General features: G+C 39.0%; 1 protein-coding gene across 1 annotated transcript; it reads left to right on the forward strand.

Moving 5' to 3' along the window:
- The first annotated feature begins 8,325 nt into the window (after positions 1-8,325).
- MRPS28 (37S ribosomal protein S28, mitochondrial) lies at positions 8,326-23,085 on the forward strand. Its single transcript, XM_051214726.1, has 5 exons — positions 8,326-8,572; positions 8,608-9,104; positions 16,740-17,016; positions 17,061-17,246; positions 19,954-23,085. Exons 2-5 carry the CDS (start codon positions 9,091-9,093, stop codon positions 20,299-20,301), a joined length of 825 nt encoding a protein of 274 aa, XP_051067911.1. The 5' UTR covers positions 8,326-8,572; positions 8,608-9,090; the 3' UTR covers positions 20,302-23,085.
- Positions 23,086-24,546: the final 1,461 nt, after the last annotated feature.

Genomic DNA, 24,546 nt, shown 5'->3' on the forward strand with positions numbered 1-24,546 from the left:
TAGCAACATACAATTAGGTTGTTATGAGAACAACACTCGATGAGTTATGATCAGCTACTTTATGACGCATTCAGACGACCATGATTCTTATACTGTGCTCATTCTTGGTTTTTGAAGAAAGAATTGTGGTGACACAATTCAATTCGGTTTATTTTCAGACGTTATACTACCGAAAACATTAGTAAACTCCCAGTTTTAAACCAGTAACGGAATAACTGTTAGCTGAGGCTAAAAATGCGTAAATATCAGTAGGTTTATCTAGTGACTATCTGTAACACTCGTGTCTTCTAACCGAAAGTTGTACAACCCAATTTTTCTAGTTTTTGACATGCACCGATCGATATCGATAGAACACAATAGTTTGGCGTAAATCATTTGCCCCAATTTGTGATACGAATAAATATGAGGGTAAAAATTATAAAATAATCATGAACGGTCTTAGGAAACACAACACACAGTCAATTTATATTTTTAAAGTGCAACACAAGAGTACTATAAAGATGCCAATAGCAAAAAAGATATACAAAAATAATTACGTATTATATAGTACCGTCAAGCTTGTCAATCATTGGTGAACACGGAGGACCTGATGCAAATGTGGGGATATTGACTGTCAAAACAACAGTACCATTCCTACAGTTGATGACCATTTGGAACTCAAAGCAGCTGTCAGTCAATATCGAAGTCAGAGTCTTCAATACGAACATCAAAACGGTTCTGTTGTGATGAGCTTAGCCTCAGAGAACTACCCCAACTATTATCAAGAATGTTCAAGTATACCTGGAGAGACGTCTAATCATGATGCTCAGTTTCCGTTGGCCAGATACCATCAATAACAACTTATTATGGGATAGAATAAAATAGCTTCTAGCTGAAGAGGAAACTAGAAACGACGCTAGAGTTGTATAGGGCACACGCTAAATGTGACAAAAATGCTTTCCGAGCAAACCTTGAACTGGCAACGTTGAAGCGCATTTTTGGACAGTTTGACGGGCGAACTTTCCATATAATCTTCAATAGTTTCATCCGTCCCCATTTAGAGTACGGAAACATAGTACTTCCACCCTCACTCCGAAAGGATAAGGACACTTTGGAGCGTATCCAACGGCGAGCCACGAAATCAGTTCGAGGACTCAAGTTTAAACCTTACGAAGAGCGCCTCCATTCACTGGACCTTTACCCATTAGAGTATAGGCGTCTTAGAGGTGATCTATTAATGACTTACAGTATTCTTAACACTTCTGGACATCCTCTTAAACACCTACTTAAGCTTAGTTCGAATAATAACCTAAGGGGTAACACCCAGAAACTGGAAACACAACATAGCAAGACGGAATGTAGACACAACTTCTACTCCTTAAGAGTTGTCAAAATCTGGAATTCGCTGCCAGCCGAGCTAGTCAAAGCGACTTCTCAGGAGTCCTTCAAGAGGCAACTTGACCTATTCTTAAGGACCAAGGACAGCATCACACTATGATTTACCAATTTCTTTTCCTCTTTTATTGTTAACATACCTAGGTCCCTGCCTGGAGGATTTGGTGATCCCCTGCTACTAGACACGGAAGACACGGAAGTTAGTCGCCCTTGCTGAACGAGAAGAGTGTTCCAACACTCCTGTGCATCTGTATTCAATCCACCCATAGGTGATGAGTCAAGTTGAAAAGATAACAAGTAAATAAAACTCCAGAATCTTGAGGGATGACTACTTGTCATCCTTCAGATCTGATTGTTCACCTTGGGGTGGTTAGAAATAAACTGCCAGGTAGGGTAGAACCAAACTTCTTCTTTGATGAAGACATTAGTACTCTATCCAGAAATCTTTGATTTCAGGTTGAATGTAGATTAATCTGTAGTGGTATTAGTTCATAACGTCACGACCTTGGAAGATGAGCGTATAACTACTGCAAAGATTTACATTCAACATGTATCACTTAGAGAAGGTCAAAAATAGTGAACGCGTTAACAGCGAATTGAAATGGCTTGTCTCGATCATCCAGATATGATCACCAAGTATAGCTCATTAGTTTTTGCATAGAATCTATTTTTCTCTACTCAGTCTATATGTGTTATCTTGAAGTGCTTGACATCATAAATGCTGATTAACATGATAGAACGAGCCAGTGTATACTAGGATGTAAATTCCACGTAAAATCTCACAGATAAGTTAGTCGACTAATGACAAATCTACAATTTCAGGGTGCAGTTTATTAGTATAAGATCGAGGAAGGTAACAATATCGAACTAGACAATATTTCTACACATCAACGCAATTACCACGATGATAAGGTGTTTTTGGTGTTAAGTCACTTCAGCAAACAATATATCATACTAATATCTCATGAAACTTGTAGGTTGAGATTTCTTTCCTCAGTTTTTCTTAGTGTCATAGATGTATTGATGCAATTTAACACTTTTCATGTGGGTGAAGTGCATGTCATATACACTGCAAAGAATCTGTAACGGCAATGGTATAATTCTGAACCCTCGCCACAAACCACCCTTGAAGCTAGACGTACACTAGCCGATGGCCGGGAAAAGACCGACAAAATTTAGTGCGGGTACCCTGAGAGGAGACTTCATGAACCACTCCTACTTATATTGAACATATTATTTTATCTTATAGCTTGCTTGCATTCTCCAGAGGTTCTAATAAGATATACCGCTGACCGACACGTGGAGTAATTCGGCATAGGCAATACAGTTACATCCTGAAAACCACATAGCACTGGATTAAGTTCGCTATTTTGGTAGCGGAGATAAGTGCACCAACAGCAACATACACCTAAATTCCATAAACTCAGTTTGGCAAAAAGCCTCCCATCAGAATTTGTTTGAACAAACTTTAAGGGAGAGAATGGTAAATGAATAAATTCCAGGCTTCAGGATAGCAATAAACCAATGTGTTTGTTCTTTTGACTTGACCGGTACTTTGGCCTGTTTCTGAGGTAATGTAAGCCATTTTTAGTGCAGACATTTTCTGTGAGTTCCCTAGTTTCCTCACGTTATGTATGAAATTCTAAGGAGACAATGAAACGTGAACATTGCTGCACTGGTTAGATTCTGGAACTTGTTTAAAGAAGTTTCCGCCGTCACCGTTAGGTCTTTCACATATTTCTGCTTGTAAGCTCCAATTTTCTTCATCACTTCCGTGGTTGTTTTAGTGTATTTGACTTGTGCCTTGACTTTCTCTGTTCTTGACCAACCGATGTTGACAAATGTATTCTCTATTTTCGTCTCAAATCTTTCTCAAGGTATTCACAGAGATCACCTCTTCGTGTAGAGATACTTCTGATCCAGCACTTGGCACTTTGATGTCATTGCTTCTTTGACTGCTTTCCATTTATTCTCTATAGTACTTTCCACTTTTTTGAGTAGACACTGTGCGACTTTGTGGGGAAGGGTTAGCGCAGACTTATTTTGTGTATATTTCTTGCTGTCATTCACATTTTCGTAGCCTTGTTCTATGCGATTACTGTTATTGACTACGGAAGTGCTGTCTAAATCTGGCTTTACTGTTCTGTCGAAATTGTGTTCTCTGCTTGAATGACGTCGAACATCGTTCACAAATACATTGCGGTAGATATAATTCTCTTTATCATGTAATAAGCAGCTATATTAACAGACCTTCAGTATAATTGTTCTACATGCTTTAAAAATCACACTGGTGTCCATAGAGCAGGATGACGTTCATTGAAATTCTTGCCGTTTTTCTTTTGAATGGTACCATAGTGGCCATATAGCTGTGAGTTTTCCATCTTATAAGTCCTTTTCACGCTCTTTTGTATAGCATCAGTTCAACTCTTTTTGTGCGAGGGTCACTCTCTTTTATATGTGCAGAACAACCGATCTTTACCGTTCGGCTTTCATCTAATGGCCTCCACTTATTCCAAGCACCGCTACGTTTTATCTTCATGTTTATACAGCCATTTCAACAGATCTCCTGATCTATCACATTGTGAGGAATGTCCCATGTAACAATGTTAATTGTTGCTCTGATTGTCGCAAAGTTAGCTAGCCTGGTGATTTTCGAAGAGTTTCAGATCTCAACATGAGGCGTCACAACTTATTACTGAAGACCTACCAATGCCTAGGACAGAGTTCGTATAGTTAAAACTACCCTGCTCCTTTATATGTACCTGCAATCAGCAGTTAATCTAGGAGAGTTTCGAGCGTACTCAACGGCTTGAGAGCATAATATTTACGTTGGTAGACGCTGGAAGTCCACAACTTTGAAGCAGACATATCCACAACTGCAATGATTGAATACAAAAATATCAAGATCGACAGTTACTATGTAAGTTCACATCGATTAATGAGTGAGTATAACAAGCACAACGGTTGATGTTTAACAATATTGAACTATTATAGGATATAAAACATTTTATATAGATATAGCACCGGTTGTGGACAAAGATATCAGGATCAATAATTATGGTTCAGAGGTACAATGTCCCTGACAACTTTAACTCTGAGGTTCTTGCCACAGTTCCTCATCAGTCATTTCGAAATTTCGGTTTACTTATTTCACTATTTCAACTAGTTCAAACTCAAGTGTGGTTACTGACCCCACAACATACAAATCACTTTCGTTAAGGTGTTGACACCACTTATGGTCTGTCAGATAACATCTGTCGGATAAAATATAAATCGGTTTGCGCATTTTGATTAAGACTTAGTCTTCTTGTAGATTCCAACTGATGATTTATATCGAACGTTCTAGGTGCAAATGAGCAGCTTCCCCGCCAGTGGTATACTTCGTTCCATTATATTTCCATCATGATAGCAGTAAATTACCATTTCACGCTTTAAGAATTTCTTTGCGTTTTATAACGACGACTGAACTTGAATTGGTAAAATACATACTTGTAGTTCAGTTCTCGGTTTTTCTAATCGGTGCAGACTTCTTGACGACGTTATGAACAAACTTTTAACGAAAATAATATATAGTTTTAGATAATATACCGTTTGCAGAAGATATATTGCCCCTATATTTCTCTGTCACGAAATTCCAGTTTTTCAAGGTTTCCTTTACTGGACGATTCTTGTAAACTGGTACAACAATAAGGAACATAAACCATATTATGTATCATCCCTTGCTTGCATGGAAACTGACACCAATTCCGTTACTGAAACTAATCTGAAATTCGAAAAGTAATTATCTCTATGAATGAGTAACCCTAGTATTAGATTGACAGACTGGGTGTATTACTCCAGTGACTAAGTTAAAATGCTTACTATTGCATTAATCATTTAACTTAGTCTGTAATGGGATGGAATATTTTATTGGTGATGCTCTGATCGAATTGTGGCCAGTTTCCATTTGACGTGTGTGGATTCTTTAGGGTTCACTTCAACACAGCTATCATATCGCAGGTTTTTACATTAAGCCTTTCTACAGTGAGTAACAAGCTGTAACAAAGCAACCATGATGAATAATGGTAAATCTAGATCACTAAGACTTCATTACTCTTATTACTGAGCTACATCAAAGAGGACCTTCTGTTCAAGCAAAATATTCACTAACATACACACGTTCGGGCAAACTTTGTCGTGGTTACAATTTATAGGCCGTATATTTCCCCGTTGACAGCGACAGCAGTTTGACATTCTGTTGAGTCTTTGTAGAATTATGGTCTACCATGATATTAGTACTGCTCTAATAATAGACCTAATCCTGAAATTGTAGATTTGTCATGAAATAACTGCCTAATCTGTAAGATGTTACATGGATGTCACATCATCGTCTACACCAACTCACTGTCTCGTAACAATTACCAATACATGATGGAGAAAAAGCCTAGACTAGAGAAAGAAAAATATATTTATTATGAATAAGAGATATAAGGTAACATTCCTCAGGAACCACGCCTGCATGGCCGAGCCATGCTATTCGATCAACTCCAATAAATTTAATTTATTCTTCCCACCCTCTTCATCGTAGGGTTTCTCTCCGCGTTAAATCTTGAATGTCTATTTCTCACGTTGTCTCGTATTATGGCTCAATGCCACTACATATTTCCAAAGTAGCCTACGCAGTCGCCGTGCCTGAGAAATTGGGTGACGTGAGTGTTATTCCCCGATTATTCCTTCTAATATTAACAAAAAGTTTTTGTCCATGAGGTTTCAAATAGAAGAATAAGAGTTACGCATTTCCGTAATATGGAGATTTCGCTCGCTGTATGGTTTTCGGTGAAAAACCATCTCGCTATTTTCTTTTGGCAATGTTTCAGAAATTGGAGGCATAAAGTTAAGCGAAGAGTGTCTCAAGCGGTTACACGGCATTGTATAAACATTTGATTTCTAGATACTCGCTCACTACTACTTTAACTGGTTCTGCAGAGGATGAAGCTTGTTTTCCACCATTTATACGAACTTGAAGATGCCACAGGTAATTAGATTTTGACAACGCCTTTACGCCTAACACCATCATAATCGAAGTATATAAAAACCCAGTCAAAAATGAAGTGGTTTGAGGGTACATTTGAGAGGCCATATATATATCGAAAAGTGTTTGGTCTAAGGCGGGTAACAGTCGCTATGTATACTTAGCACGGCGAACTCTCTTGTGATCTGGTACCGATGCGTGACCGAGTGCCCTCAGCTAGGTACGTACAGTAAAACTAGTCAGGCCATCATCAATGTCTAAGGCTTACAGAACTATTTATTTCGGGGATTTATTTACCATTACAGCTTATACTTCACTTGGTGGAGTACTGGTGACTGTAACGACCGAACTGCCAATATTCGGTTTGAACGCAGAACTAACGAACCAAAATTTATTCGACTAGACCAGACTATGTTCTTCTGTATAGCGTACGAAGCGTTTCTGAGTTACCCGCAATAAATTATATCAAAGCACAAACTCTGTGCTCAATTTAAACGGTCCTGATTTAGGAAATAGAACGAACTATATCAAATTCAAAATACGTCAAACGGTATAGCTTGTTCTGTACAGTCAAAAGTTTCTCTAACACAAATTAGCGTGCCAAACAACAAAAGAAACAGTTGACAGAAAAGAGTTCAGTACCTGGGAATCAATAAAAATATTCCCATTAAGATGCGGTTAGATATCTATCTGCAGTGATTCCAGCAATCTTCTTAAGTGTACAATCAAAGGTTAATAGTCGAAGACTGAACCACGCTATGACCTTGAACTTAGACAAACACGACCTTATTGACAACATTCCGTCAACATGCAACAGAAAATTAGGTAACAAAAGATAAGTCTTTATTCAAAATCACATATTAAAGGCTCAAACGAGGAAGACTGAAGAACAAAAGGTGTGGTTAAAAGAGATCTGAACAAAGGTTAAAATATACGACAGGAGAAGAAACAAATAAACGGCAGTACTATCCAACAAAATTCTGTAGAAGGATTTTCAGCGTTTTTTCCGTTATATTGACTGTAAGACGTGGCAAACCAGAAGTTTAAGTTCAAACAGCTTAACGTTTCTGGGCACTCCTCTGATAACTTGCGACCAAATCAGGATGAACATGGCTGAAAAGAAAGACAGTAGTTGTAACAAAACCCAGGGGACATTTGTTGTGTCTTAATACATCGGATTTCTTTCAGCTTATAGAATCATTTATTTTTGTGATACATTTTTTGCTACATAGTATTGAGATCCCTTAAAAGTGTCGTTCAAATATTGATCATTTGAGGTCTATACACATGAATTTATATGATATTTGTGATGCATTTGTCGCTACTAGGGTGACCACGTTCTATTTGAGAAAGATATACACTGCAATTAACAACCTCTAATTGCCAAACCAGAATAAATGAATGAATAATACCACGTCAAAAATGGAACGTAAGTACGATTGGGCAAGACTAATGGTGTTTACAAGCGATAACAATTTACAGCTATATTTACACAAGCACATTTCAATATCTCATTTTTAAATGTTAGGTGTGGAATTTTTTCAATCTAAAGGGAGACTTAGACTAGATTCAGTGGGATGATCAGAGAATAGTCTATATATACGATTTTTAGTGCTGATAACTTCAAGGGTTATTGTGAGGCAACACCCATATCTACGGGATCTCACAATGCAAGGATATAGAGTATTGCATACTTGTCAAGGCTCTTTAACTGTGGAACACAAAATAGATTTGTTGCTAGTCTCTGAATGCTTCCTGAATTTTTCTTACACTTGTGTGGTGAACAGAGAAGGATAACGCTTCGTACTTTAATTAATATATATTATAACGTCACTGAGCTCCAGATAAATTTTTTGTTAGATCAAACCATCTCTACGTTAGACGACGGACCATTGATCGTTAAATAGACTATGAATGTCACCAAGGTTGAGGATGGGTAACACGGACCATTTAATTGCATGTCAATGGCTTGACTGACCAATGCATAATTGGTAGCACCCTGTTTCACCAATTCACCCCTAATAATCCGTTTCTCCAATAACATCATGTTTACTTTCTAAGGTCATCAAAGAAACCACAGTCTCTGAAGAGTATGGAGGGCTTATTCGCGTCAGGCGGTAACCTTGAGGTGTGACTTTCAAGTGATCTGGGTTAGCTTCACAATTTTAGTAGACAGCGACCATTCAAGTAGATGACTTACATTGCTGATCTATACCCTTTAGTAAAAAATGATTTAGTGATTGAGATGGGGTTGGATGGTACTGGAGTCAGTCTATGTCAAGAACTCAATGGAAGGCTGATAAACTTCTGAATTTTTTTAAGTGGGTTATGACACGAGTTTTTACACCGGTCAATATATGTGCTGCATTAAGTATTTCCAGAAATTTTTCGTTCATGCAAGAGCCTTATTACCCCTTATAATTTCACTCTAGGACCCAGCGCTTACTTTGTTTTCCTTTCATCTTAGAAGCTCGGATACGCTATAGTCGCATTTGCATAGTATTCATGTGTAAATAGTTGATGATAAGTAAAGCAAATCACAAATGAAGACCATGCTCCTATCTGCGACGTTGACAAATTAAATAAACGGCAATATGCCCTCAAATACCAAATTCCTCACCTTTGTTTTAGGGATGGTCATCACGTTTTCTTACAAGACCTTGTTCTGAAATAGATTGATTCAAGGCGGGTTTCAAAGCTGAACTATGACCTTGAGGAAGTAAGCCGAGTTCGGCTTCAAAGCCTGTTTCTAGTGCCGTTTTCAGTTGAGTTTAGATCAATCGTATAGTATTTAACAAACCTGTGCCCAAGTCAATTTAGTCACATCTTTTTAGAATATAGTGATTGTAATCATGGTAATTATAGGAGAATATTTATCCGTAGTCATTTTTTCGGAGTAATATATTACGCTATAGTGTAATGAAAGTATACTTTCATTTAATGCTAGTCCACTTAAAGAGGCCTTAAACGCTTCTTTTAGCACTTTAAGTATACCGTCTCGCTATCTTGACAAATGGTAGCTCAAATTGGTCAATTCATAAGCTTTTCTGCTCCCTCTTTCTATATCTCAAATGAGATTTTGTTGTATTTCAACACGTTTCCCATTATATTGTTTGAAATAACGGGGATTTAGTTGAGAGTGGCTTTCGAACGGGGAGTTTAGTCCTAACGTGATTTGCATTTATCAAACTTTTGCTGTGTTCTTACGCAACAAAAGTACCATTTCAGTTCTAAAGAATCTATCCTGAGCTATACGTTCGGTAGATTACTTTTTTTTTTTTTGAGTTTCACTATATTTAATAGTTACCTGTGGTTTTGCCTCAGCTTACTATTCGGTTTTTTTTTTTGTTTTTCACGTATAGACTAGTTTCAGTTTATATCACTCGTTTTATCTGTTTTTTCCGTTTTCAGTGTGCTTTTTAGTGTTTTTTTTAAAAGGTCCTAGGCTCTTGCAAGCATCTATAACATAATTTGCTTCAACACCGTCATGAAAAACTCATGCAAACGTCCGGGATGCCGTTTTGCTGTCACAACTGGCATGCAGTGCGACAACTGCAAAGGTTGGTTCCACGAAGCATGCACAGATCTGACAGCAACTGCTTACAACAGACTCAGCAAGTCAGAGCAAAAGTGGGTGTGTGTCACGTGCAGCACGGACGCTGTGGTCTTGCTGAGTAACATCATTGTCCTACTGACAGGTCTTCGGAACAAGTTGTCAGTTAACTTGGATAACGATAGTAAAAAAACCGGTAGACAAACAAGAGCGTGCGACGGATACAAAAGTAGGGATGCCAATAGGTATACCACCGATGGAGCATCCGTCAACACTAACGACGACGTGTCGAGGCTCAGTACCATCATTACGTCGACGGTACTGAACTCCTAGGCAAACTCGGGTCTCCCAGCTCAGGGTCCCCGAACACAACAGTGGTTGCCAAAACCCTGCATGTGATTCGACCCACGTTAAGAGAGCCCAAAAGAACCAGGCATCACCGCCTAAGCCGAGCAACCCAAGAGTTGCTGCACGGAAAATAACTGGTAATTTAGTCGCACAGTCTACCCCCAAGACTGTTCGTCCGGTCAATAAAGAGCCTATGATTCATAAACGCACACTGACCTCCAAACAACAAGTTATTAAACCTGAACCCATCGTGAAACCTGGTAAATTAACAACAGTTCGTGACGATTCTCTCATTATCATGAACCTCGTTGACAAGCCTGATCTTCCTCTCAGTCTGCAGGACAAAAACGACAGGATGCTCTGGGGTGAATTGAACAAGAAGCTCGAACTTCCTAGAATAGAGCCTTTGACGGTCACCCGGCTCACTCGAGGAAAGGATTCTAAGCATCTAAATCACCCGAGGCTTCTCCGAGTAACACTTAAGAATGCTGCCGACGTAAAGGACGTCTTGCTAGCAAGCCACTTGCTGAAATCAGATGGTAACGTAAGAATACTGCCCGACATACCGTACTCTGAGCGCAGTATCATACGAAACGTCCCTAAAGAATCTCGTGAGAAGTTTTTCCGCGGAAGAAACATAATTGTGCAAGGTATACCGGAAAATGCAGACCCTACTCAATCAAATTCTGACATCAGGGAATGGAAATTCATCAAACAGTCCTTGAGGCTCAAACACATACTGACTCAGCATGTGACGAGACTAGCCAAGAAGGACGGTGATCTTAGACCCCGTCTAATGAAGATAACCTTCCCATCTTCCCACATGGCGGCTGCAGTTCTGGAAGCATTTCGTGCTAATAGACGTCGATTGCCACCTGGAATCCACATGCACCCGGATAGGCCATATGAAGTTAGGACCAAGAACAAAGACAAGTTGGAGCTGACCATTCCACTTGTGGACTGTCTAAACGATAAAAAAAACGTGTAAAGAACAGGGCCTACCACCTCGGCAAACCTCACATAGGTGGGCTACCTGTCCATTCACATAAGGTTCATACAGAAAAACAGGACGAAGCTCACGCGTTCCAAATTGAAAGCATAAACTACTTATATATGAACGCCGCGAGTCTACCAAACAAACTGGATGAACTACGTGAACTTAGCAACGCTAATAAGGCCCATCTGATAGGAATATCTGAAACATGGATATCTTCTCAGTTCTCGGACCAAGAGTTAGCATTGCCTGGGATGACTTTGTTCCGCAACGACAGAAAAACAGGAATTGGGGGCGGAGTAGCCATATACATAAGCTCTTGCTTGGAGGTGCACCAAGTTCACAACCTCGAGTTTAACAATCTTGAGGAATCCATATGGTGCTCTGTAAGATTGTCTAGTACTTCGAGGTGTCTAGTTGGAGTCATTTACAGGAAGCCAACTGCCGACATCGAGTACGATAGTCGTATGCTGGAAGGACTATCCCGCTCTATCCGTCTCGGTTTCACACACATCCTGATTCTAGGGGACTTTAATCTCCCTAGAGTCAACTTCGCGGAACACACGTACACTGGAGTCGACAACTCAATTGAAGCTCGGTTCTTCAACCTCATCGATGACTTGGGCTTATATGAAAATGTGAGGTCGGCAACTCGTTGGAGAAACAGTCAGACACCATCGCGCTTAGACTGTGTATTCACTAACGAAGAATTCCTAGTCGACAACCTCTCAATCCTGGCTCCTCTGGGAAAGAGCGATCATGCCGTCATAGCCTTCAGTTTTGTCATCAAAACTAAGCTAAGGTATCCCAACAATAATTTGCGTTGGAATTTTAAACGGCTGAATGTGCCAGCTCTACATGACTATCTACAACAGGTGGTTTGGGATGTTCACCCTCAAATCGATGTGGATGGTCATTGGGACTTCTTACTGCACACGCTCTTATGTGCTACAGACCATTCAGTTCCTCAAACGGTTCCCAAAAGCTTCAAGCCACCTACAGTAATCAAGAACCGTACCCTTCGCCTGCTAAGCCGCAAACGGCACTGTTGGGCGGAATACAAACGAACTAATAACGATGGAGCGTATAGGCAATACAAACATATCAGGAACACATGCACGAAGGCTATAAGAGAAGACAGGCTTCAGTACCAAACAAAGCTTATGGACAAATTCGCCTCTAACCCTAGAAGCCTATTCCGTTATGCAGCCTCTCTTCGTCAAGCCAAAACAGGAGTTTCTCAACTGGTAGGTCTTAACTGCCCGACCAACAACGATGGCGACGCCGCTAACCTTCTGGCGGCCCATTACTCTCAAACATTTCAACCGGCTGACATCAACTTTATTGACGACAGTCTCATCTCCAACTCCACAGGACTTTCTGAAGTGGACCTAAGCGCTGACTTGGTGTTCCGGAAATTGCAGCACTTAAGACTTGACACTTCTCCTGGCCCGGATATGGTTCATCCTGCCATACTGAGGGAGGCAGCCTCAATCCTGGCAACGCCACTTAGCGTGATGTTTTCACACTCGCTTAGCCGAGGCAAATTACCGGAAAACTGGAAGTTGGCTCACATCACACCAATTTTCAAAGGTGGTCGACGCAATGAACCTTCAAGTTATCGGCCGGTGGCTCTTCTGTCATTACCTTCAAAACTCATGGAGTCCCTGATATGCGACGGTTTAAATGACTATCTACTGTCCTTAAATTTCTTCTCACCCCAACAGCATGGTTTCAGGAAGGGTTACTCTTGTATAACCAACCTGCTGACTGCGGTGGACAGATGGACAAGCATCCTCGATTGCAAGGGAAAGGTTGATGTCATTTACCTTGATTTCTCAAAAGCTTTTGATAAGGTTAACCACTTGTGTCTTATCAACAAGCTCAAACGACTAGGTATCAAACCACCTCTAATCGATTGGCTTACTTCATACCTAAAAAATCGACACTTTAAGGTTAGGGTTAATTTCACTTTATCTCAGGCTATGGAATGTCCTAGTGGGGTCCCCCAGGGCTCAGTACTAGGGCCTCTTCTCTTCTTGATCTACATAAATGATCTTCCTCAACAGGTAACGTCAGACTTACTACTTTTTGCTGACGACGTGAAACTTTGGAGAGAGATACGCAACCAAGACGATACACAGGCACTTCAGGAGGATCTGACGCGACTTCAAAGTTGGGCAGACGATAACGGACTTACCTTTAACACTTCAAAGTGTAAAGTAGTCCATCTGCGACATGTCGCAAACTACAGTTACAACTTAGGAAACTCCTCTCTAGTAGTATCCCAAGTCGAAAAAGATTTAGGAGTCCTGGTGCCCCATGACTTAAAGTCTTACGCTAACTGTGACAAAAATGCCTTCCGAGCAAACCTTGCACTGGTAACGTTGAAGCGCATTTTTGGACAGTTTGACGGACGAACTTTCCATACAATCTTCAATAGTTTCATCCGTCCCCATTTAGAGTACGGAAACATAGTACTTCCACCCTCACTCCGAAAGGATAAGGTCACTTTGGAGCGTATCCAACGGCGAGCTACGAAATCAGTTCGAGGACTCAAATCTAAGCCTTACGAAGAACGCCTCCGTTCACTAGACCTTTACCCACTAGAATATAGGCGTCTTAGAGGTGATTTACTAATGGCTTATAGTATTCTTAACACTTCTGGACATCCTCTTAAACACCTACTTAAGCTTAGTTCGAATAATAATCTAAGGGGTAACACCCAGAAACTGGAAACACAACATAGCAAGACGGAATGTAGACACAACTTCTACTCCTTAAGAGTTGTCAAAAGCTGGAATTCACTGCCGGCCGAGCTAGTCCAAGCGACTTCTCAGGAGTCCTTCAAGAGGCAACTTGACCTATTCTTAAGGACCAAGGACAGCATCACATTATGATTTACCAATTTCTTTTCCTTTTTTATTGTTAACATACCTAGGTTCCTGCCTGGAGGATTTGGTGATCCCCTGCTACTAGACACGGAAGCCTGTTAAGCGAAAGCTTCTTCTATTCCGTCCACAACCATTTGAACCATTTCAACTAATGGTTAACAATGCCCGGTAAAGTCATAATTTACAGGCTTCTTGACCCTGATAACTGTTCATGTAATGCCTCAAAGTACGGTGCTTAGTGTCTTGAAACTCTTTTACATTTAACCTAATCGCAGGAACTTTTACGTTTGTATGTTGTCCTGTTATCTTTGAATTTCTTCCAAAGGATCACTTGTTTTTACTGTCCTGGATTAATTTGTTGTGTAACATAAACACAAGCAAATGGAATAAAATAAGGCTTCTCATTGACCATTCTTTGGCTTTATTTGGAGTCCATATGTACACGATAGTGGACCTTGTCAAAGTTATGAAGCAGGTAGTCGCAGTAACTATGTAATTGATATTTTAAGGTTCGCTACTGTATCCACAACTTATCGAACCAAGCTTAAGGATGAAATTTGGTTATCCAGCTAAAATTTTCCATTTACTTTCAACTTCATCGTGGGCTTACTTTGAACACTTTTATCATAAAAACCTTGCTTGTCACGTCCTTATGACTTCTAGTAAGTCTTGCCTGAGGTGGGCCACCTTTGGCGCCTTCGTGATGTTAGTCTGGCTGTAAAAGGTCGGATCTACAACGCGTCGGTGAGAGCAGTTTTGCTCTATGCTTGTGAAACCCGGCCTCTCCGAGTTGAGGACGTTAGAAGACTCTGTGTTCGATCATCGCTGTCTCCGAAGGATTGCTGACATCCAGTGGCAACACCATGTCAGTAATGCAGAGGTTCGGCATCGTGTGTTCGGGCACAGAGATGATAACGCAATCGATGTCACCATCTTGAAACACCGACTTCGGTGGCTTGGACATGTCCTCCGAATGTCGTCCCAGAGAATTCCACGTCGTGCATTATATGCCGACTCTGGGACCGGTTGGAAGAAGCGGAGAGGTGGTCAGTGCATGACATGGTGTCGTGGTATGAAAGAAAGCTGCAAAGGACTGGCTTGTGTTGGTCCTTCACGACTCCCTGGTTGGGGTCCGAGAGATAGTGCGACACAGTGGCTAGAGACGTTATCAGATATGGCTCAGAATAGAAGCCAGTGGCGATCCTGCTGTGACCTTCTTTTACTTTCTTCATAAAAAGTGGTTGTGTCTCCCTTAACTGAAAGATTTCTTCTGATTGTACCTTTCCGTTCCCTCACTATTATTATTATTATCACACTACCTTACACCAACCTCTTTGTTATTGTTCTCTTTTTTTTCACGCTCCTTACCTTTTTTTCTTTCTCTTCGAATTCTCATTGTTTTGTGTGGCGCATATATATCGGCGCTCTCTTGTACCAATATTTATGTGTTCAAATAAAATAAAATACTTGCCTGAATCCTCGGTTTGCTTCCTGGCGAAAACAAAATACTTAACGATAGTTTCCTGTCATACAGTTAAACTTTGTTTCATTTATTTATTCAGCAATTCATTTTTTTACATCATAGGCTAATAAACAGACGTGGAATATGTTCAGTTTACTATATTCGTTAGTAAAAAGGACAACAGGGAAATAATATGGTCATAAAGTTATTAGATAGAAACTCTAGAAAACACGTTGGTTAAACGGTCGGCTAATACTCTCTGATGTTGGTAGGATAATGGCTTTTATTTTTATTTCAACACATAGATAATGGTACAAAGAGGCACCAAATACATGTGCTCCACACAAATCTCATTCAATATGTGTGAGGGCTATGATACTGCCCGGGTGCCCAAACCGAAGCAGGTGGTTTTCTTAAGGGGCCACTCCCCGAGCCTTTGACCTAATGGTCTGATCCACAAGGCAGTGGAGCATCGTAAGGAGATGCAGTCCCATGGAAGCCGGTGACCAGCAATTGGTTCATACGCCATTTGTTCCCGCAGGATACTGGAGCCCATGTGCACCATTGGTTTTGAATCCGGTTAAAGCGCCGGACATTCGCTTTTCGTCCTCTCATTTTCGTAAACAACACCCCCGCCACGAGAAGGCAATGTTCGAGTTTACAAGCCAAATAACTTATTTGTTGCCACTTCCTCGCATAGACCACCGAAGGCTTTTTAAAGCTCAAACAACTCGCATGTCTCCCAGTTTTATGCTTATAAGTCAAGTAGCGACTTGAAAATGAAGGACTTATGTTTTGCTTTATTTGTATTATCTGATAATCGTAATATCATTATTTGGATGATTTTCTGCATCCGTCTCATTAATTTTACATTTAAAGTGATCGGTTTTGTAACCAAGTAATCTAAATTTCGTGTATATTCTGTCGTTTAAACCTCCTATTGTGGACAGTAAAATGTTGCTTTAATATTCAGGCTGAGCACATTGTTCTGTCAGTTTAAATTACTGAGTCTAAATATGATCCGTCTTCATGTATAGTGTGATTTTTTTAAACACAGATTATTTTTGCACAGATCTATGTTATTTTTTGGTCATGTCTTCCAGAACGTATGTGCTCAGTCGGCTAATAAAATGCCTTCGTTATAAAAGTCTCATTCCATGTCAAAGATATTCTTGTTCAAGTGCGAATTTGTCAAACCAAGATCCTACTTCTGATCCAGACAAGTTAACGGAGTTTTTGAATAAGGCTGAGCGTTCAACAACTGAGGATAAAAATTTCTCTGATAATAGCCAAAATTCTGTATACAAGACGAATGATGATTCAAAATCAGACGTTGGTCCGACTTCAATTTCCAATTTTCAGGAAAATTCTAGTAAAAAGGTATATTCTGTATAGTCAGTTATTGGATTTTCGTTTTATTTTAGGATGAGTTTGAAGAGAAAAGAGCTGTGTCTTCATTTTCATTTGTTCCATGGACAATGAGTTTATTTCTAAAGGAGATGGATATTTCAAAGTTGCTTTCTGAACGTTCAAAAAGTTCAGAAAAGTCTTTTCATACTTTATTGCGCTATAGTCCATTTATTCAGCTTGGGGATTTCAGGTCTCGTGAGGTGAGTTTGTATACTTTTGCTTATGTCATCTAAATCCTGAGTCAAGTATCGATCCTAACTTTTTATTCTATTTTATTTGTTCCCTTTAAAACGTATTTATCATGATTGGACTTCAAACACGGTTGGTGTTATTTCTTCTCAGTTACTTCTCTTCTGGTTGATTTCCTCCCTTGTAATTCTGAAATAAGTTGTAGCAAGTTGGTCCGATACACATCTGTGCCAGGTTCTACGCTGTGTATAAGTGACTGGAAACTAGATTCGGCTAGACTATAGTGGAATATCCACATACTCTAGTCAAGAAATGGTTATAATGACCAAATATAATACTGTCATTTTGCTGTTAGGTACACAACACTCTGGATTGGATATAACAAAGAATAGTTAAAGTATAGTTTGGCCAAATGTCTGCTGAAGGATAATAGGTACTTGTGGGTGTTGAGAATAACGAAGACTGAAAGCACATGTTTAATGTGTGATAAATGTAAGATATATCAGAACAATTGTCCAAAAAATCGTAAGAGTTGATATCATTATCGCTAAATTGAACCCATTTTCGCTGACATTAGCCATTTTGTAAGTGATATTTAGGAACATTTCAGTTAACTGTCCAGCTACAACTCGGATAGTGCGTCACTACTTATAAACTTAGATTTTAAAGATCGGGATGGTTTAAGTTAACTATGTTTAAAGATTGTAGTTCAGTACCAATAATCGAATCATTTTAGGTTCCAGACAGATGACGAGAGTCAGATGTAAATTGATCGGGTTTCGAAGGTTCGTCGATCACTTTGTTTCATAACAACGAACGAATTTGGTGATTATGGAAGAGTAATCATTGCGATTTACAAGTTGTTTAAAATATGTTATCGATGATCTTCAACAGAATGCGTGGGTTAGAATGAATGGCCACGTAAAGTAGTTCGATTTGTGATCATTTTGGATGCTTCGTTACTCCATCAAGTTCTAAAACGAAGAAACATAGTCATAAGGTACTTACTCTGACCACATTTCTCAATATAAAGGCGGCATTCGGCAGGAGAAATAGAGTTCTTCAACAGTGTCTAACATTAATTGAAGTTATGGGGGGGGGTGCGGTACACTGTTGTTTTTGTCGAATATAGCTCATACGCCCCCAAAGCAACTGAGAGATATCATACAAGTTACCACTTTTGTGACTGTAAAACATGCTACATGAAAGTCGGAGAAATTCGTAGGTTGAAGGTTTCTGATCATAAGCGTCTTCACAGCACTGTTCGCGTGGAATTACAGATTGAGCAATGTTGTGGCTAGACATAGGGTACTTAGCAGATGTAGCAAATCAGTTGATGAGTTATTAAGTCTTCGTCAACTGATGTGGTTAGGACATGTGTTAGTATGCCTAACCATCACCTACTTTGAGTGATACTTGTTAGTACAGAAGTAGGCTGTAAGAAAGTTAGGGGCGGCCAAATGAAAACGTGGCATCGGTTAGTCCATGACTTCATTGACTATTGGCCTGAGTTATGCTGATAAATCCAGACTGTCTGATTGGGGTCCACATGATAATTGCAATCATTGTTTGAAGAGTTTGAGTTCGGTTTCAAATTCCAACATCTCTTCATGCATACCTTTCCACTCAGCCTTTTCAAAGGGTACTCCTTAGGTTTAGCATTTCCGTTTGTCATTCTTATCACACTACTTCTATCTGTTTTGTGATTTCCATTTCGTCGTGCAAATGTAGTACGATAACTTGGGCCTGTGTAGATTTGTGCCAGGCTTTATGTTGATGGTTTCTGTCTGTTTGTCTGGCTACAACGGGTGATGTCTAATTTTGTGTGCTATTTTCATATCTGTTCAGATTTTTTATCTCCGGTCTTGTGAAAAAGCATTTTTCGCCCGTAACCCCAAATTTATTTCACTGGATTATATTCCTTGAATAACATCTTCAAACCCTAATGTTTCTGATTACTGTTTATACTCTTACTACCTCTACCACTACGGAATTTGAATCGACAACTGCACTTCTGTGCTCATATGGTTTGGCAACTCGAACTGATGTACGTACGTAAGAAGTTCTACGTTGTTACTGACTGACTGAACTCCTCTTGTTATCACTGACTGGGCGATCACATTAGAGTATACCGATAAAGACGCTTATAAGACATGTTTTATGAACATTTCAAGCTAAATTCTCATTATGTTTCAAGTCCATTCCACTACTCCTACCACCACGGTATCGTTCAAATACTGGTGCAGTTTTTGATTTCATATTTGTTTGGGATGTTTGTTGTGTATTTCACCGAATGAATGTTGTTTTTATAAAGAAAACACTATTAGATTAACGATAATTGATCATTGACATGTTCAAATTATTGTTTATCTGCAGCGGAATCACTGCGTGAGCTTGTTCTGTATAATGATGGTCAATATCCATTGATATTACGTAATTTCTCAATCTGACTCTAAATAGTAAATATTTTGTTTTAAATCACCGCAATTTGTATGTATTCACTGGGGTTACTATGACTTTAAGCTGTTTTAGTAGTAACCTATACTTCTTAGTCACGTTAGCGTTTCGTAGCACACTACGTAACATGAACTTTCCTTATCATAGTAAATCCATTTGGTAAGGACATATTAAAAATTTGTATCTTATTTTATGTATTTTTGTCTTTTTTGGTTGTAAATTTCTCTTGTAGTATTTTAGGTTTTTATTCTCTTTGTTTAGCTAATTGGTGTTGTTATTGACAACGTGGATGACACTGATCTTTACATAGATTTTGGTGGGAAATTTCACTGTGTTTGTCATCAACCGGCTAACCAATTTTATCCACGTGGAAGCTTAGTGCGTATACGCTTAAAAAATCCAGAGTTAACAGACAAATTTATGGTAAACACTAAAGGCGTTTCAATTTTTGAAGCAGATGCTGTACTTCTAGGACCGTACAAAGGCCGGCTTGTTAAGACTATACCTGAAGAAGAAAAAATGATAACAACAAGTGCAGATGGTGTTAAAAAACAGCGTCCCTCTACAGATGAAGATAGTGTGGCCTTGGAACATTGGCGCCTCAAATAGCATTTTGTGTAATACTTTTCCTTTTGTATATACATGTTGTCTAGACTAAGTTAGCCAATCATGTAATTTCGCCATTGTATAAATGAACTAGTTAACCTTTGACAAGATTCTTTTGATGGGACTGTTTTAGTTTTTCACTCCGTTTAAACACCATTTACTTTTCACACAGTACACTCATAATATGCACCTCATTTAATAAAATATATTCCCAAACAATGCATCTGTAAAATAATAGTCATTTGTGCTAGATTTCCTGTGATGTTGGATTACACCTTGTTGTTAGATTTTAGTTTTGTTGGTTCAATTAGTAGTGGACAATCGTCGAATAAAATATGCCGAATGAACAGGTTCTCAAAGGGCTCGGCTTTTTGATGTCTTATGATATCATTGATCAACATGGAATCGACCTCGCAAGCTAAATTAGAGAACCGAGACCTCTTGAAGCTAAGACATGCAAGATATAAAAGTTTCCGTCGAACGTTAGGTGTAACTATTGGCCGTATGTCGGTGCATTACTAAGTTTCCGTAACTTAGTATTGAACAGTATGTTATTTATGATAGTTGACATGGCCATTCTGTGTAAGAAGTACAGCCGATGCACATCTATATTTTTTGTCAGGTTGACAGATATTAATGCATTTTGATCCTGTAACTGGTTGCTATACCAAGTCTAATTATGACTGGATTTAGCTTAAACTAGTCCTTTTACGATTATTATTCTTCATAGATATTGCTTCTCTCTACTATGTATCGTATTCAGAAAAGCACATACGGTATACATATCAATGTATAATTATCGACATAACAAAACAATTCTCCACAGTCTACAACCTGTGGTTCATCAAATAATGATGGAGAGGAATAGGTTTATTCAAACAATAATAATAAAAGAGAACTACAACATATATTATAGAGCAGAAAACAATATAGGGTCTATTAAATGTTCATATAAGCAAATTACTCACGCCTATTACTCCTCATGGTACATAGGATACTGACCCAGAATCTCCAACCAACTCTGTCATGGGCTCTCCTTTCCATTTGTATTCAAGTGCTATTCATTCTTTCGATGTTTGCCTCCAATTTCCAGCTCAATATGTCCTTGAGTCTGTCTCTTCCTTTTTCCTTCAGGATTGCAAGTTAGCGCTTGCCTCGTGCTGCAGTTTGATGATGTCCGTAGTATGACCTATCCGTCCCCAGCATCTTTTCCTTATTCCTTCCTCAGCTATAGTCTGGTTTCTTCTATACCAGAATACTGATGGTGTCTGGCCAACAGATCTGGTGTATCTTGCATAGACAACTATTGGTAAATACCTGTACCATTTTGATGATGGTTGTGTAGTTGCTATACAAGTTTCAGCCCCGTACAGCAAAACTGTCTTGACATTTGTATTGAATATTCTGACTTTGATGTTGGCTGATAGTTGTTTTTAGTTCCAGATGTTCTTCACCTGTAGGAATGGTGCCGTTGTTTTGCCAATTCGTGTCTTCATACTCTCATTAACCCTCCTTGTTTATCCTTATACACAATCTTTCTTTTATATATTACTACAACTGAATTATCTAGATCTATGAATTTGGTGTTCATCTTGTTGTGCTAATGAGGTGTGGCAATTTGGACCGATGCATATATGTGCCTGGTCATACGTCGTAGCTGACTAACTATCAACGATGCTTCCCATATACGTATAGGTTTCCGCCTCTTTCAGAGCTTCTCCATCAAGTGTGAATTGGTTGGGGTTGACTGTGTCACATGTGAAGACCTTTCTGTTTTTTCCCTTGTTAATGTTGAAACTTGCTGGTGCTAAACTGTCTGTTTTCACGTGGATTTGTTGCTGTGTACGGGATAGAGGGACTAGGCGATCTGCGAAGTCCAAACTGTCTAGCCGCATGCAAGCTGTCCATTGTTTTGAGTGCTTTTTCGGAAATATGGAAATCTTCATAGTCATGTTAACCACTTGAAAGAAGAGAAAAGGTAAGAACAGTCAGCCTTGTCTAGCACTGACTTACACCCGGTAAGCATCTGTGAGCTGCCCTCCATGCATGACTTTTTTGTGTAGTGCATCATAAGAATTCCGTATGATGTTGACGATCTCAGGTACATGATACTGTTGAAGAAGGTTGCATAAGGTTATCCTATCCACGCTGTCAAATGCGTTCTCATGGTCAAGGAAGTTGATGTATAGTGATGAGGTCTATTCCGTTGTTTGTTCAACAATGAACCGTTTGTTGCAATGTAGTCGGTACATAATCGATCCTTACGAAAGCCAGCCTGTTGATCTCGATGCTGTTGGCCTTCTGAGTCTTCCATTCGGTTCAGTAACACTATCGCTAACTTTGCTTGGTACTCATAGTGATGTGATGTCTGTGAAGTTCTCACGCTTACTAGGATATCAGGAAATATCGTGAATAAATTCGACCGCAGATCAACTGTCCCGAATAAAACATTTCAAAGAGATGATGCATATAAAGAAGAACAGACCATAGAAAGCCAAAAGATACTATTGAAATTGGAAGAGAGATTTGGAATATCAAACTCGGATTATACATAGATGACATAAATAGTTGATTATGACACTTAACCATCACACATTGCTGTTCAAACGACATAAATAGCTGAATATAACAAGCTACTTACTAGTAATAGGTAGTATCATCACAATCAAGTTAAAATGAAATTAGACAATGATGAGCATTAATTCTTCATGCAAAGATACTAAGATAAAGGGGATGTCAGTACAAACCTTATAAATTTTATAAATAGTCAGTGGTTGAGGGGAAGTTACTCGTATTTATCTTGAATCACATCGCATTTCACAGCCATTTTTCTTCACAGACTAAAATCAATATGCAAAATATTGGAAACTATCGAGTAATCAACATCTGTCTCAACCTAGTAGTATGGCGTATCGCGATGAAAGAGCAAGTGAGGACGAATGAAGCTGAAAAGTTACGTAATAGTACACTTTGTATGTTGTCTTGTAAGTATATATGTAAGCCATTCGACTGGTTGTCTTGAGATTAGTGGATTCAGTGAGTTTTGTTTTTGTGAACCTATTTAGGATAATTGATTGTAAACACCGTCTTATGTCAGTTTACGAGCCTCTGTTCAAGCCATCTATGTTGATACGTTTTCTGGTAACGCATCATCCATGTAAATACTGAACACTAGCGTAAAGGTAGATTTTCCTTTCAAATGTACCTCTGTACTAACAAGCTGTCGAAATTATATGGATACGCAAACATACTGATAATTAAGTTGTGGATAGTTGCTACTTTACAGTTCAGATGAACCACCCCATCTGACTGTGGAAATGGAAAACATACTGCTGGATGCTTCAAGTTAACATTTCTCACATCCATGGGATATATATATATATCCAGTAATCGTACTTATTACTGGTATCGAGTGAAAAAGAGTCTCGAATAATCCGTAATACTGTATGTAATTAATAAAACAGAAATCCCCATATTGCTTCGAATCATATTCTAGTAGTCACAAACTGACCAGTTTTTGAAGGGAGATGATCGTGAACACACACACACAATTTATATTAAAACATTAAGAAGGGGAGGTAATTATCTACTAAACATTTGTCACTTAACATGAATACCAAATACTGTTCAAATAGTAGTTGCACTACATCTGTCTTTATTATTTGCATATCAATAGAAGTTCAAGATTTATTTTGAAAATGATCTAACAGTGGTCCATCATTTATCACTAAGGTCTAACGATGAAGTTGTGAGTGTTTTATTGGGTAAGACTTTCAGATCAATTAATGAGACTAGGTTGAGAAGGTTGGTCGAGTGAGGTAGTCGAGTTATTTTCTCTATAAACCCATAAGTTTCAATACGGTTCTGTTTACTGCTGGCTTACTTTGTGATAGAGGAGTGGATTGTGAACCTGTCTCTATCATGTTGAGTATAGTCTCTATGGGTTGGACACCTTTTTCGCAGGGTTTTACGACTTAAAGACTTGGATGATTACCAGACATTGCGAACAATAATAATTTCCTATCACATTTGAAATGAACAAATCTCATAGAGTGGAGTTAATTTCGGTTGTGTTCTATCTGATTCTGTAGTTTTCAATATTTTCCATACATCCACCATTTTGTATCCCATGATTATCCCATTTCTGTTGCGTCACAAGAGTGTTGTTTCGTTTGTGTGATAACCTTCTTTGCGTCCTACTATATCGCATTTTTTGTGTCAGATAAAACGCCGAGATCAAAAGGGTAT

Source organism: Schistosoma haematobium, chromosome 2 (assembly GCF_000699445.3).
Source record: "Schistosoma haematobium chromosome 2, whole genome shotgun sequence".
In the NCBI taxonomy this organism is placed as follows: Eukaryota; Metazoa; Platyhelminthes; class Trematoda; order Strigeidida; family Schistosomatidae; genus Schistosoma; species Schistosoma haematobium.

What these genes read in the sequence shown, in the direction of transcription:
- MRPS28 (XM_051214726.1), top strand. An exon ending in AGGAAAATTCTAGTAAAAAG is followed by an intron (nt 17,017 to 17,060) that starts GTATATTCTGTA and finishes GTTTTATTTTAG; the next exon opens with GATGAGTTTGAAGAGAAAAG. An exon ending in GGGATTTCAGGTCTCGTGAG is followed by an intron (nt 17,247 to 19,953) that starts GTGAGTTTGTAT and finishes CTCTTTGTTTAG; the next exon opens with CTAATTGGTGTTGTTATTGA.